This window comes from Myotis daubentonii, chromosome 15, assembly GCF_963259705.1.
Source record: "Myotis daubentonii chromosome 15, mMyoDau2.1, whole genome shotgun sequence".
In the NCBI taxonomy this organism is placed as follows: Eukaryota; Metazoa; Chordata; class Mammalia; order Chiroptera; family Vespertilionidae; genus Myotis; species Myotis daubentonii.
This window is the reverse complement of record NC_081854.1, coordinates 27979080-27994928: the sequence shown is the minus strand read 5'-3', so window position 1 is coordinate 27994928 and position 15849 is coordinate 27979080. Positions and strand designations below refer to the sequence as shown.

The window sequence follows — 15849 nt, the reverse complement described above, 5'->3', positions numbered from 1 at the left end:
AAGTAAAAGACAGATGTTCAAAAAAAGGTCAGGACGGGAGGAGAAAGGAGTTAATAAAACAGGGAATCTATGAAGCAGACAAGCAGCAGAGCTGATAAATGCTTCTTTAAAAGCTGATTTTATGAAAAGACCAACAAAACTGATATAAGCCTGGCAATGCTAAGCTATAATGAAAGAACACAGACACATAATATTAGGAATGAGAAAGGAAACACAATAACAGATAAAGAGGAGGTGCTTCAGAAAATAAAATAACTCCATTCTAATAAGTTTAAAATTCTTGCTGAAAATAAAAACTTCCAGGAAAACGTACTGTTTTGATGCTAAGAGGATGGAGTCAGATTATAACAACCCCCCAGGAAAATCTGGAATGTTACTAAAGACATTCTCCCCGAAGACACAATTTCTAATGGGATCAAAGGACCTCTTTAGATCATCAAGGAACAGACAGACCTATGCTTTCTAAATTGTTCTAGAAAACATAACATTGTGGAGAGTTTTTCATCATAATCTCAAAATATGGCAAAGAGAGTTTAAAATGTATAGCTCAATCCCCTATTTGAGTCTACATAAAATGCTAGTATGAACAACAAAGCAATCATTTATAATGCTTACTAGATGTCATCGGCCCTGTTCTATACACTGTCCATACATTAATTCACCAAATCCTCCTAACCATCTATGAAGTGCTACATTATCCTTTTTCCAATGAGGAAACTGAGGTACAGCAAGTGGCAGAACTGGGACTCAAACTCAGGACACCAGTCTCTAGTAGAGACCATGCTCTAACCACTAGCATACATTGCCTCTCCATTTCAATCCTGCAGTTTGTTAAAATAGTAATCTACCAAGACAAAGGAGAGTGTGTGCCATGGAAGCCATGCTGGCCACACACCAAGAAGTCTGGTCATGAAATTCATCTCAGGTATACCAGCCCCCAATCTTGGTGTCTAATACCATTCTTTAATAGAAGGAACCAGGGCTCCTCAGAGAAATGGCTGATTCGAGGGCTGGAGTGGGGAATAGACCAGATGAGCCTGGAGCATCTGGTGGTGGCAGAAAGTAAGGATGTGCTCAAAAGGCAAAATGATGCGGGGGAGAAGGGGATGTCAGAGGGACACAGGAGCCAAATGAAAAGTCCCCAGGGACCAAAGCTGGGGTGATTTGAGCAACAAAATAAATAGCATAATATCAAATTACAATCCAAAGTATAAAATATATATCTACATAGATATAAGTAAATAAATGGTTGACTATATAAATAAATGGGGAAGAAGAGCCAATAGTGTGTGTAGCTCCCCCTCCCCCGGGGAGACAGAGCGGAACCCCACTCCTTATGTGCAGTCTGTGCAGCGACTTCCCTCTGAAGATGACAGTACGGAGACAGGGGTTAGGTGGAAAAACATCGTAAAAACTAAAATGGAAGGACAGTCTACCAAATACACGACCAGTATTCCTGAAAACTGTCAAGATCACCAACAGCAAGGAAAGCGAGAAACTGTCACAGCCAAGAGGAGCCTAAGGGCACAGGACAGATGTAATGCCTGGCACCTGGAACAGAAAAAAGGACATTAAGTGAAAGCTAAGGAAACTGGAATGAAGTGTGGCCTTCAGATAATAACAATGTACCGATACAGTTCATGAGTTGTGACAAATGCATCATAAGCATGTTAACAGTAGGGGAATATGGGTGCAGGGTCTGTGGGAGCTGTCTAGTATTCCTTTTACCTTTCTGTGATCTAAAACTGTTCTAAAATACAAAGTTTTTTTAATTGCTTAAAACACTCACTCTCACACACACACATACACACACACACACACACACACACACACACACACACACGGGAGATGCCAAAAAGGCAGCTGATAAAATTCAACATCCTTTCCTAAGAAAACCTCTTAGCAAGCCAGAGAAAACACACTCCTTCCTTAAACTGGTGGTAAATACTTATTGGAAATCAACAGTCAGAATCAGGCTCGAAGATAAAACACTAGAGTCAAATCACTACGATGCCATTTGGCACTGTCACTCAACAGGATTCTCTCGAGGGCAACCCCCTGGCCTGGCCCTGGAGAAGGAAGTTTCCATTGGCTTTGTCCTCAACAGCTGCGATGACCAGGTACGTATTTGCAGGAAGCCCTTCCCCCTGGTCCTCTGCTCACTTCCTGGCTGGATGCCAGGCTGGTTTGCACCCTAAATGTGCCCATTTCTCAATTACTCTTAGAGGCAAACTGTGCTATCCTTGCTTTGAGCCAGAGTCCCACAGCCTCTCCACCACCGAGGCCCCAGCTACACTCTCCAACACCAGGCTCTACCAAACTTCTTGGAGAGAGCAACTCCCTTCCCTCATGCCAGGTGGTGTGGACAGAGCAGGCTGGTGGGCACCGGGATGGTTCTGCTGGTACAGGGTGGTGCGGCCTCCTCTGAACTCCAAGGAATGGCCCACCGAGGCGACCCAGGCTCTTTGAAAGGGCTCAGCTCACTGAGGGGTGGCCGCGGTGCAGGACTCGGGCTGCCTCCCTGAGGGGCACAACGCAGACGGGGGTTTCCTAAGCCCTCCCGCGGCGGGCAACGTGTGGCCGGTCTCCAACAGTCCAGGAAGTGCTGGCAGGAAACCTGCACCAGCTCACACCACAGGCAAAGAGCGGCTTTCATCACACCCAGACCTGGGGTCTAGGGGGCCCCTTTTTGTTTATTTTTTATAGGATTTCTAGTTGATTTTTAGAGAGAGAAGCAGGGCAAGGGAGAGGGAGAGAGAGGAACATCGATGTGAGAGCTAAACATCTATCAGCTGCCTCCTGCACACCCCCTACCAGGGAAGGAGCCCACACGTGGGCATGTACCCTGACCAGGAATCGAACTGGCAACCTTCCAGCGTACGGGACGACGCCCAACCATCTAAGCCACGTGGGCCAGGGCATCAGGGCCCTTTCTGAATGAGCCATGCCACAGCTCATCCCTCAAAGTGGCCAACGGAGAGAGGCTGTGTCTGCGATGGAGGTCACAGGGCATTGCCCACGGACAGTGACCAGGCCCACAGAGAAGGCCTATCACATCTGTTCTTACCCAGGGGTGTGGGTCTCAGAGGCCCCAAAGCCCCCAAAGGCCCCATGTAAAACTCTAGCACCTTCATGGGGACAGATAACTGAGGGCGCCTCACTGGTGCCCAGGACTGCCCAGGCTGCCCACTCCCAAGTGGCTGGAAGCTGGCTGTACATCTCCAGAACCTCCAGGAAGGAGGGAGATGAGAGCCTCTTGTGGATGCCCATCATCAATGAAAACTGGATCCTCTGCAGGACCCATGAGGGCTGTGGTCAGGGACATGTATGACCAGCATGCCCCGCAGGGAGAGCTCTAGGCAAGACCCAGAGTGAGAAGGGCCCAGGCATCTGAGAGATGGTCCTTCAGTGGTGACAGGGCTCCAGGAGGGACCAGCTGGTGGAAGAAGAGGGTGCTAAGCTGAGAGGCAGCTGGAGATGCAGCCAGTCTGATGCGGGGGGGGGGGGGGGGGGAGGGGGGGGAGTAGAGTGAGGGATAAGCTCGTCAACCGTGCAGGGCAAGGCCTTGGGGGGGGGGGGCAAGTCGGACAGAAGCAGCTTGTCTGCCTCAACTGCCCATGCCTTCCGCAGCCATAATCACCAGGGCCCAGTGGGGTTGTGGGTTTCCTTTAACTCTCCCACCTTCCAATTATGCTGACTGGAGTTAAGTTTTGTAATCCTCAAAAAAGAAAAAGAAGGCCTTGTTCAACAAGAACACAGCAAGGGCTCTGCAACCTGCTGCCTGGAGTGGGTGAAGTGAGAGACCAACCATTTGACCCAGCAACGTGTGGCTTGGGTGGAGCGTGTGCGTGTTGTGTGCATATGATGTGTGAGTGCGTGGAGCGTGTGAGTGATGTGGTATGTGTGAGAGTGTGAATGGGGTGAGTGGTATGTGTGTGGTGTGTATGTATGTAGGGGAGTATATGTATGTATTGTATATGTGTGGTGTGTGTGGTGTACTAGTATGTAATAGGTGTTGTGTATTGTGTTTTGTGAATGTGTGTGTAAGAGGTATGTGAGTGGTGTGGTATGTGTGGGGTACATATGTGTAGAGGGTGCTTATGTGTGTGTGGTGTGATATATGTGGTAGGTGTGTGTGGCAGGCATTGTTTATGGTGCGTGTGTAGTGTGTGAAGGGAATGTGAGTAGTGTGTATGAATATGTATGGAGAATGAGTGTATGTGTGGGGTGCCGGTGTTTATTGTGTGTGGTGTGATGCACGTGGTAGGTGTTGTGTGTGGCAGGTGTGTGTGTTATGTATAAATGTATGTGTAGTGTGTGAGGGGTATGTGGGGGGTGTGTGTGAATATGTATGGGGAATGAGTGTGTGTGGTGTATGTGGAGTGTGCATGTGTCTGTGTGGGTAATGTTTATAACATGTGGTATGGGTGAGAGGTAGGTGTGTGTGTGTGTGTGTGTATGTGTGTGTGTGGTGTGTCTAGCAGTGGTATTTGTTGGAAGAAACCCCCAGGCTGGGTCTCTATACCCCACCCCCAATCAGGGTCCAGCGGGCACAAGAACACAGAATCATGACTCGCTCCATCTGACCAAAGGGCAGGAAAAGGCAAGGAGACTTTGATCCCCCAGGAGCACAGCTGGGCAAGTTCTTCATTAACGGACTGAAAGGCAGCGGGAGGCGTCCCGTGGGCTGCTGCCTGGGCTGGAACAGAGCCAAGGCCAGGCCATGCGATGGTCTCCAGATGGGCCTGGGGTGTTTGTCAAGAAGGATCCCAGTCCAGGGAGGAGGACAACGCCATGCTGTCCCCAGCACACCTCACAGTCCCTCTGCCTTTCAAACGACTCGCACAATCCCCATAGGAGCTGTCAGGGAAGGGCCGAAACGCCCCATTCACAGCTTGGAGAGAAGGAGCGTAATTTCAATTAAGGTCCCAGGCTGTCAAAAACATCAAGTTATTAATCTCCTTGTGGCAAATGTGAACCGGGACCTGCTTACACAGCCAATTGAGCATGCTCTAAATTAGTGTTTGCAGGTAATTGATTCAGCTGCCAGCCCCATGCCAGCCGGCTACAAGCTGGTTACGCCACTAACATTAAATAATATGAGCGGCAGAATGGCCTGCCTGATTGGGCCTGCAGTCCGATGCTGTTCGTGCCCGATTTACCCAAACATTAATGTCTTATTGGTTTAACACAATTTACTGCACCTCAACTGTGGAAAGTGATTTTCATTCCCTCTGAAACCCCACTCACAGGCACAGCACGAAGGAGGAGGTGTCTTAATAACTGCCATCAGCTCACTCTTTTTTTTTAACATGCCCTCAAGATTTTATAACAAACTTTCAATAATAAAATTTTTAAAAGCGTAAATCTTAGAAGTGGTCTCCTGGTAGTCAGCATGTCTGAGTGAGTCTGAGCACCCTGTGCCGGTGGCAGTGTGCCTGCTGTGGAGAACGCCAGCCCGTCTCCTGCCCGCCTTCCCCGACCCCCACCCTCGCTCCAGTCCCGACCCGCAGGAGTCCCTGCCATCCTTGCCCACGGCCCCGTTCTAACCCAGGGATCAGTGCAGCCTGCGCTTACAGGGCCGCACCCTGTGGGGAACTAGTGCTTCGGATGAGGTTTTATATTCTTCACCTGGTCAAGAAAAGGCGCGTTCACAGTGGCACAGGCGACAGTGGCACAGGAAACTAGCTCAGGACACTTTATTCTTTCTCTCGTCCATCCATCCAACCCACCCACATGTGTGTCCTGCCACCAGCTGTGGGGCAGACACTGCAGGTAAACGAGGTGGAGCCTCCAAGAAGCCTCCAGGCTCCCAAGGACAGAGACCACAAAACTGACCCAGCTCTCGGCAGCAACAGAGCAATGTGCCACCTCACAGGGCCAGGGACACCCCAGGATGTGACAATGTCCTAGCACAACCTACCATCTTCAGGGGGTGACACCTCTGTCTGAAAAGGTCGCCCCACCCACCTGTCCTTCAGGAACAGTCTCTGTCTCTTGCTCTTATCATGTCTACTTCAGCTTTTCCCCAGAGCAGTCGCCAACTCCACCCACCCTCTACCCGGGAGCCCCCTGCTCTCAGCTCTCAGGGACCCTCAGATCGTGGCTGAGGGCAGGCACCGCTTCCCCTCGGTGTCTCCCATGACCGGCCACAGCTGGGCACAGGCACAGCAGGGCACCTAGGTGCACACACCTGCACATCGGGCTGAAGTAATGCCACGCAGCACCTCAGGGCAGCTGCTTTTGGCCACGATCTCATTTCTCTGAAAGCTGCCCTGGGTCCAGAGGCAGCAGCAGTGAGTTGAGTCCAGGAATGGGGGAGGGGGTAGAGGCTGAGCGGTTTGAAGACAAAGTATTCTCCCAGGGCTTGGCCTTAAAAGAGACCCTCCTTCAAACAACAGCCAGCCTTCAAACAACAGCCAAATGCAACTCACAGACTTAGGATCCTGACTTGAACAAACCAACTTAAAAAAAGATAGTTTTGGCCCAATATGGACTAGATATTGGTAATATTGAGGATCTACTGCTAACGTAGTTAGATGCGATAATGACAAGGTGGTTATGTAAAGGAAAAAGATATCGTCATCAACTGAGCCGCCCACTGATGCATTTACAGGAGAAATGACATACCTGGGATTTGGTCTCAAATATTCCAACAAAACTAAACAAAAATCCTGGAGGGGACTTTGAGGTTCATTACACTATTCTGGGGGCGGCAGCAATATTTGCCATTTCCTACTAAAAAGTAAAAAAAAAAAAGACTGGCATTACCTTGAGGGGGTGGAGGGTAAGGAGTTGGAAGAAGTATTCCCACAGGCCCCTGACCCAGAGCTCACATGCAGGCCTGTCTGGCTGCAGCAGGGGTGGGCTCTGGGACACGGTGCGGGAGAAAGCTCAGGCCCCTCCTAAGAGTCACCTCTGGAGCTCAGCTCCCTGCAGCATAGGGCACACGGTGGCCAGCTGCAGTGGACGGCAGGGTTCCACACTGGGGCATCAGCTGTGGGTCACTATAGGCCAATAAAGATGAGACCAGATTCCTGGGACAGTGCCAATCTCAGAGACCCCTGCGCCGCCCCCCCGCCCCCCCCCCCCCCCCCCCCGCTTTCCTGGTAGCGGGTGGACCTCTTCCTGCCCAGATCCTTGGGGGTGAGGACGCTGGGAAACCTGAGCAGATACTGCACTGCAGCAGACCGCAGGGAGGCCAAGGCTGGCGCTCTGCCTGCCCTTCCCCATCCTCCTGGGTCCCCGACGAAGCACTTGCTCCATCCCCCCAGGGGGAAGAGGGGAGAAACCCAGAGGTTCCCTGCTCAGGACTCCTTTCAGGGTTAGACTTTGAAAAAGACACCTACTCCCAAGCCATGTGATGGTGACCATTAATGCCCTTGCTGTCCACCACTGACTCCGTCTGCACCTCGCCCTCATCCAGTACTGACAAAGCAGGCAGGCCAGAAAGGCTGGGAGGGGGACATGGAAGCAGCGCAGGCCCTGAGGGTGCCCAGGCAGACTTGGGCCCTGCAAGGTGGGCAAGGGGAGGCAGCGCCAAGCTCTAAGGCCAGGTAGGAAAGGGCAGTCCAGGATCGGGACGGGGGCCGAGGGTAAAAGGTAATACTCTTTTTTCTGTACTCACAACACTTCTGACACCAAATGTGTGGGTTTTCCAACCACCCGCTCTCTAATTCTCTGTGGGCACCAGCTGGTGTCCTACCCCTTACTTCTGACGCTAACTGCCAGAGTTAAGATCTCAATCCCACAAGAATATCCCCGCTTCAGACATAACAAGTCCAGGCCTCTCGTACTTCTGACTGATTGGCTTTAAATCTGGGGTTCCAATGACCTCCTCTTTGGGTTGATAATTTGCCAGAATGGCTCACAGAACTCAGGGAAGCACTTCAGATACTATTACCACTTTCTTATAAAGATTACAACTCAGGATGAGCCAGATGGAACTGATGCACAGGGCAAGGTATGGGGCAAGGGGTGTGGCGCTTAGATGCCCTCTAGGAGCACTCCTCCCAGCATCTCCACTGCATTCACCAACCCTGTGGGTCAAAGTTTTTATAGAGGTTCCATACGGAGGCACAACTGAAAAAAATCACTGGTCAGAACTCTATCTCCAGCCTCTCTCCCAGTCACTAGCACTTCATTAGCATAAACTCAGGTGTGGCTGAAAGGGGCTTATCTATATAAAAGCCAAGCAACTGGAATGAAGGAACGGCCCGAACAACTGGTACCTATGATGTGCACTGCAGTGGCCAACTGGCCGATGGAGGCCCCGATCGGTACCCTCCCAAACGCCTGTGGCCCCTCCCCTTGACCGGCCCCACTCCCAATCAGCCCCCCCAACCCTGATTGAGGGCGGGGCTGGGTGGCCCCTCCCCCCAGCTGGCCTGGCCCCGATCAGCCCCATTGGGTTGGGCCAGCTGGACCCCACCTATGCACAAATTCGTGCACTGGGCCTCTAGTTATGAACAACAGACTCTGTCACTGGGGGAATTCTGAGGGTTTTAGAGAAGCTCTGTGCCAGGAACGGGGGCAGAAATGAAACATGGATTTCCTACCATGTCACAGAGGGGGAAACGTGGACTTCCTACTATGTGATGGGTGTGGGGGGGAATGGCAGCTTCTCCCTCCCTCTCCCCAGGGGAGCTTCCAGTTGGTACAGTCACTGGTGGGTGACCCAGGACATGGGTGGAAGGAGCCCTTGGAGCAGTTCAGGTCTGACCAAGGGATTCCTCATGCCACTGGCAGCAGCATGCTGAGCCCGGGCCCTGGAGCAGGTGAGGACTGGGCAGGCCACACCCACATGGCAGGGCAGCCCAGGATGCCCGCACTGCACAGGCAGGCCAAGGCCAGTGGAGCTCTTCAGAACACTTTATGAGCCACTTAGCCATCCTGAGACCCCATTGTCCTAGCAGCAGACATAATGACCGTGTTTACACATAAATGACAGGCTGTTTCAACAGCGTCCTTCAGAGTCACAATAGCAGCTCTTTGGTAAAGTTTCCTGCAAATTGCACAAACAAAGTCCAGGGAGTGAAATGATGAGGCACTAAAGCAGCCTCAGAAGTAATCACAGACCATTACCATCAAACACTCTACCAAGCGCCAGCAAAGTGGCCACAGTCGGAGAAGGCCTCTGCCCACGGTGCCCAAGCCCTGCTCATAGTCCCCATTCAATCTGCCGCGGCACTGAGGCACCTCATCTGCTATTTGCTCAGGGAACATAAATTACTGTTTTTACATTTTAATCTTTACCCAGAGAGACACAGCAGCTTACCTTTCCAGCTCATATTCTTTCATTCCCACTTTTACAGCTTTCATCACCTGGAGGGTGGATATTAAGCAAAGACATTTGTATTAAGGAAAGAAGTGGCACCGCCTGATAAACACAGGACAGCACTTTTTCAAAAGAATCTCTTCTTCAAAAAAAGAAAAGAACGTTATGTGCACACAATGGTGCAAAAATGGGATAAATCAGAACGTTTTTAAAGCTCCAAAAGCTACACAGCTTATTTAACCACGCTGGTGCCCCTCCACTCGGAAGCCGATCAATACCCAGCACAGATCTGCAGCGGGCTGATGGCAGGTAAGATTTGATCAGGACATCTGTGAACATGTAACACTCAGAGAGCTACGGCGACTAACCTACAAGGCTTCCTTTGTTTAACTGCCATTAAAAGAATATACGCGCCCCCACGTTCATTGCAGCGTTATTTACAGGACATGGAAGCAACCCAGTGCCCATCAATAGATGAGTGGCTAACAAAGTTGTGGTGCATTTTTACAGTGGAACATTACTTGGCCATCCGTAAGAAAGAATGAAAGTTTACCATATGCAAACTGGAAAAGGACCTGTGAGGATGGTTAACGGAGGACAGTAATAAGTGTGCTTGGACCCTGAGAGAACAAAAGATTCTTTGAAAGAAGCGGGGCCTTTAGGAATACCAGGAGGGAAAGCCCCGGCCCCCAGGACGTGAGGACTTCTTGCTGGTAAATTCTCGGGGGTGGGTGCCTTAACCTCTGCTGTCCCTGCCCTGTCCCCACTGGGGAACAGAAAAGAGACTGGCTGAAGCGACGTTTCCTGCCTGCTCCACTGGCACTCGGGACTGCAGCTGCCCTGAGACGGTCCATCTTGACGCCGCCCTCTGGCCCTACACAGAGCAATGCAGCTCGCCCAGCCCAACCAGACAGCGTTTCGACAAGCGGGGCCCTGCTTACCTCCCGGTGGGCCTCGCTGGAGATCCTATTGGTGTAGCGCAAAACCTCCAGCTCCATGTCCGTCTTAAAGACCCGGCTTCAGGGAGGGAAAAAACAGACGGAGAGTCAGTGACTTTCAGCAGGAGCTGGCTGGACCCCTCCAGGGAGACCTGGGGCTGCCACAACCGCACAAGCTGGGAAGGATCACAGGGCCACGTCATGCCCAGTTAGGCTGCAAATGGGCTGCCTGGCAGCTGGGTGGGTCACCAAACTGCAGGAGGGAAAGCTACACTAAGCATTGCCCGTCCTCACCTAATGCCAGCCTCAGGTGTGCGAGCGTTTCTAGTTCCAAGATCTGGAAGCTGCTGTGGGTGGTAGAAGAAGCCCAGAGACCCAGTTTCCTCATCCATAAAAAGGAGGAAAAATCTACACAGCGAGGCTGTTAGACCTGAATCTTCAGTGTGTGCCTCCCAGGGCTCTGCCCAGCTGGCTGAAGAGGTCTCTCCTTCCCGGCAGCCCAGAAATACCATGTGGGTCAGACCCGCCCGAGACTGGGGCAGGGCGGGAGGGGCGGCATGGGGCAGGAGTGAGTGTGGGAAGAGCGGTCTGCAGAGAGAAGCAGGACGAGGAGCAGACAAGGGGAGACAGCAAGGGAGAGGGTACATGTGGAGGAGGAGGCGCAACCAAGAGACCCTGCTGACCACTAGAGACCCAATGCACTTCCTGCAACTGGACTCCAGGGAGTCCTCACAATAAACTCATATTCATTTGCCCAAATATGGTTAGGTTTCTGGTCTTCGCAATCAATCTCATCCCTAAGTAAGACTCACACGGAGAAGCTAAGTAAATGCTTGCTTTCTACCTCCACCATGTCACACAAGCAACCGCAGGTCCGGGCATGGGAGTGGCAGCTGGGCCAGTCATGAGGAGCGGAGTCCTCAGCCATCCCTCATGGCCACCTGCACTCTGACTCAGGGTGACCTCCTGCAACAAAGCCACCTCTGCCTCTTTCAAAGGGAACACACTCAAGGCCCTCAAGAGCAGCAGAGCCGGCGAGAAATGGAGCAAAGGCCAACCCCAAGCCCACTGAAGCTTCTTCCAAATGGACCTGCTTTCTTCCTGGAGGGGCAGACACTGAACCTAAACGTCTGCTCTTTGCCATCATAAAGGTGCCTGCACCGGGCTGCTGGGGGCACTCCGCCTGGGGAACAGGACGCATGTTCCTGTGCTCCGGAGGGTGAGGGTCCAGAGCCATGGACAGGACTCGGGTGAGCAGCTCGGCTCCTGAGATCCAAACCCACGCACAGGATGACCTAGCAGCCCTGGTGTATTGTTCCCCACTGCTGCTCTGTGCGCACCAGCCAGAGGAACTGGTAAGTGGGAGTGGGCCTCTGGCCCTCTGCCTCTCTATTCAGTGTAGCTCCCTGGTCCATCCTTCCAGCCAACAATTTAGACCTCTAGGCCTTGTGCCCACCTATCCACACAGGCTTAGCCAAACCTCCGTGAGAGTCAAACCAGAGCCCGTGCCTGTGAGTGCTGCTCCAGGACCACAGGGGCTGCAGGGAAATCCTGTCTGGGAGTGGATGGCACAGTAGCTCTGTCTCCAGCCCCACAGCCTCCACCTGGCCCCAATTCTGCCATGAGTTGCAAGGGGGCATGCAGGAGGCCTACTCTAACGTTCTCCACCTTGCTAAGATCTCTCCCCTCCCAGCTCAGTGTCTCCCTCCCCTTCTCAGAAGATGAATGAGCTCATCTACTCGGAGAACACAGAAGCCAGCAGTTGGGTACACTTTCACCTCTTATTCAAACAACCAAACCTTCCCCTGCCCCTTCATGCCCTCCTCCCTCCCCTCTCACAAGGGAAGGCCTGTCCTCTTCCAGGTGAGGCTCAGCCCCTCCTCCCACACACACCTGGGCTCAGCTCCCAGCCTCAACCCCTCCATCCACCTGGTCCCTATTACTGAAAGCTCCGTGACCACTCGCTTAGTTCCTCCTCCTCTCACCAAGCTTTACCCCCCCCCCCCCCACTACCTAGCCACAGTCCTGGAAAGGGAACAGAAACAGTGCTTGCCTTGGGAGAGGAGTGGGAGCAGCTTTTGGCTTACCTGGAACCTCTTCCTCATCTCCTCCCCTCCTCTTCCCCGCCCCTCGTCCCCCTCCGCCCTGACCCATGCTCTGCCAGCTGCCCTCTCACCCCAGCTGCCAAACCCAGAGGCATCAGTGATTCCAGAGGAAGTGCCTCCCCTGGCACCCCTCCTCCTGTCCCTGAGAGGCCCTCCCCTCTCCCAGCTCCTACAGCCCCTCTGGCACAGGTCCCCCAGGCGCCTCCAGCTCAGTGACAGACACTCCCACCCATCCATGTGCCCCATCTCAATCACAGCTCTGCCAGCCCCTGCTGCTTAAAACGTAACCAACATCCTCCCAGACACCTCCCTCTGGTCTGTTCATTGCTCCCACAGCCAGCTGATGACCACAGACTGTCAATCCACCACCACCACCTCTCAGACCCTCGGTTTCTCTCCATCCAGACCTCACTCCCTCCAGCCTGCACAACCTCTCCTGCCTCTGCTGGCCTTCAAGCCTCCAGGCTGTCTGCTCCCCGACAGGGCAGAGCTTTAGAAAATGCAAACCTGACCTTGCTTTTCCTTGCTCAAAACCTTCAGTGCCCTCTAGATGTCCTCAGGATGAAGTTAAAACAACAAGGTGACTCCTGAGGCTCTCCAGGCCCCACCCCCGCTCCCTCACAGAGGGCGCCTCTGCCTGGGGCTTGCCAGTGCCTTTTCGGTGACCTTTCATTCTCCAGCTCCCACAGAAAGGCACTTTTCTCAAGGTGGAGGAGGGCTCCCTCCATCCCCCATACAGGCTAAGTGGCTCTCTCTGTTCCCAGTCCGTCTAGAGCAGTAGTTCTCAACCTTGGCTGCACATTAGAATCACCTGGGAATCTTTTTAAAATCCTGATTTCTGGGCCTCATCCTCCAGAAATTGTTTCTTTGTTACTAATGTTGTGGCCCCACCCCATAACAAAGAAACAGAATTTCCAGAGGATGAGGCCCAGAAATCAGGATTTTAAAAAGATTCCCAGGTGATTCTAATGTGCAGCCAAGGTTGAGAACCACTGGACTCTATAGGAATCCTCCGTAAGCAATTACACTTGTAATCTCTTCTTCACTTGAGTCTCCTCCCCAGAGGCAGCCCAGGGCCAGAACAGTGCCTGGCCTAGAGCAGACACAGTAACTGCGTTAGAAATAGTCTCTGGGCATCGCACCAAAGCTGGAAACACCTTCCTTTCAGCAAGGAGATAATGGCCTCCTTTCAAAAGAAAAGGAGGCCTCCCCAGGGGGGTGCACCAGGTCAGTGTGGGAGGGCACTCACGCTGCAGGCCCTGAGCGGGACGGGGCACAGCAGCCCAGACTCCCACCACCACCGCCTCATCCCCAGCCACAGAGGTCGGAAGCAGCAGCCTCAGGGTTCGACCCCCAGGAGCCCACCTCACAGACCCTCCACTGGCCTCTCCACTGGCCTCTCCCCGCCGCCTGAGCACCGAGCAAGGAGAAGCTCACAGTCAGCCCAGGGAGAAAGGAGGCAGAGTCCAAACCACTCTCTTCCTGGCAGAGATTCAGGCATTTGAGGCCGAGGACCACAGCCCCGCTTTCTCCTCCAGTTCCACTTTGGGGAAGATGACAAGCCAGGCCTCTAGCTGATTTTCTCGGGACTGGTTTTCTTTTTCCTTTTTTTTTCTTTTTCTTTTTCTTTAGAGGACTGATTTTCTGGTCATGTTAAAAAAAAAAAAATCAAATTGAACCAGGGCAAATTATCCCACAAAAGTGGTTCTCCAGAGACTGGCCTGGCCGAGCCCTGGCCTGGCCCATTTAATCCAGGTTTTAAAGGCCCTGAAAATAGCCGTCTGCTTGCACAGGCTTTCCCACCGGCCCACAGGGCACTCTGGGCCTGATGTCGCCCCCGGTGCCAGGCATACCAGCCTGGCCCAGTATCTCCATGACACAAGCACCGGAAACTTTTCAGATGACTGCAGCGAACAGGGCTTTCCGGCATTCTGCAGTTTCTCCCCATCTTGAGGAGAAAGTCCCTGCCCTGAACCTGATGAGGCAACTTCCATTAGTCCTGAGCACAAGGCAAGGGCAGGGGGACTGCACCATGGTCCCGCCCTGCAGGCCCAGTGGCCTCTGGAGTGAGGGATGCTTAGTGTCACACTCAGCCCCAAAGGATGGGCAAGTCACGGTTAGAAATGTGATCTGCAAGGTTTCTATCCCTAAGAGAGGAGAAGGCCACCTCCTCCATGAAGCATCGAGGATCGAGGCTCTAGACAAGACCTCACAGACGCCACCTAAGAGGTCAGACAGCAGGCAGGGGCTCTTCCCCAGCAAGAGGAGGTCCTGCTGTGTGTGGAGACAGGCACTCGTGCACAGCCCCCAGCTCCTGGCCATGCCAGTGAGCATCACCGCTCCCAGGGGCTGCTCAAGTACAAGGCAGCAGGGCCAAGGCTCAGGCCTGAAACGACAAAAACTGGACTAGGCAGAGATTCATTTGTGCAATTAGCCCGCCCCCTCCCCCCTTAAATATTCACAGGTCACAAAGCTGCCTCTGGACATTAAACCCAGGATGAAGACATCAATTAACTGAGGTCTGAATGCTCCACGGAGGAAAACGGTAGCAAGATGGGCTGAAGTATTTCCAAAAATCAGTTTCTAAGCATCAGAGTGCCACAGTGTTCAACAAAACCCACCGGAAAGGACAGGAATTCCGTCTCTCCTGCAGATGAATGTATGGGGGATGGTTCTGTGGGAGAGGTGGGTGGGAATTCAATTCCACAGGACCCCCAAGACCATTCCTTCCACCCCTAGGGATGCAAAGGGTAAAATTCCAGAACAGCAGCAGGGACAGCAAAGAAAGAACTGGTTGGAATTACAAATCTCCAAGAGGCTCAATGAATGAGTCTTCTCAGAGAAACCAGAGCCATGAAGTAGTGATGGCTCAGTGCAGCTGTGAGCCCAGCCTGTCTAGAACCAGAGTGGGGCCAGGCAGACGTGGGTCACGTGGGCCACATGCAGGGGAGGCGCCCAGGACCAGGCCCTGATGTTCCCACAGCCTGGCTCCTGCCTTCTGGCACACCATATCTCAAGTTCTCACTGTGCTTAGGATCCCACTTCCCACTTGGGTTTATTAACTTTGGGTTGAATGCCTACTAGTATATGTTTGGAGACAAAAACAGCAAAAAGTATTCTTACTGAAATAGTTTTCACATACTATCGAGAATCTAGGTCATCACCTATGTGCCTTTTCTAATTTGGGATGTAGGATCCTGGTGTGCTCTGCCCCTGAACCTCACCATCTCTGGAACATAGAAACGGGGTACAAATAGATCTGTTACCCCACTGCCTGATTAATGCACACAAGACACCTTTGCTCGGTGTAATCACCAGTTCTAAAACCAGCCTATGACTCAATTTCACAGTCTCACTTCAAAACCAAGGAGGCGCACGGCACTTGCTGACATGCTAGCTCTCCTGTGATGCTTCCGGGGGAACTTAACTCAGATTCAAGCACGGTGCTATCAGACAGTACAAAAGCATCTCCTTTCATTTCCCAGCCTACCTACAGATCAATTTCATCATCTGCAGAACAAGAAAAGAG

At 52.5% G+C, this 15849-nt stretch overlaps 1 protein-coding gene across 6 annotated transcripts in view; it reads right to left on the bottom strand.

Annotated features, from left to right (window-relative positions):
• The window catches only part of LOC132217058 (xaa-Pro dipeptidase), a 467255-nt gene that overhangs the window by 408922 nt on the left and 42484 nt on the right, over window positions 1–15849 (bottom strand). For 5 of the 6 annotated variants that reach the window (XM_059667006.1, XM_059667008.1, XM_059667007.1 and 2 more), the window contains exon 8: window positions 10219–10294. In XM_059667006.1, coding sequence (XP_059522989.1) covers window positions 10219–10294 — 76 coding nt within the window. Of the gene's footprint in view, window positions 1–9277; window positions 9325–10218; window positions 10295–15849 lie in introns of all 6 variants that reach the window. The other variant, XM_059667012.1, reaches the window with a different exon arrangement.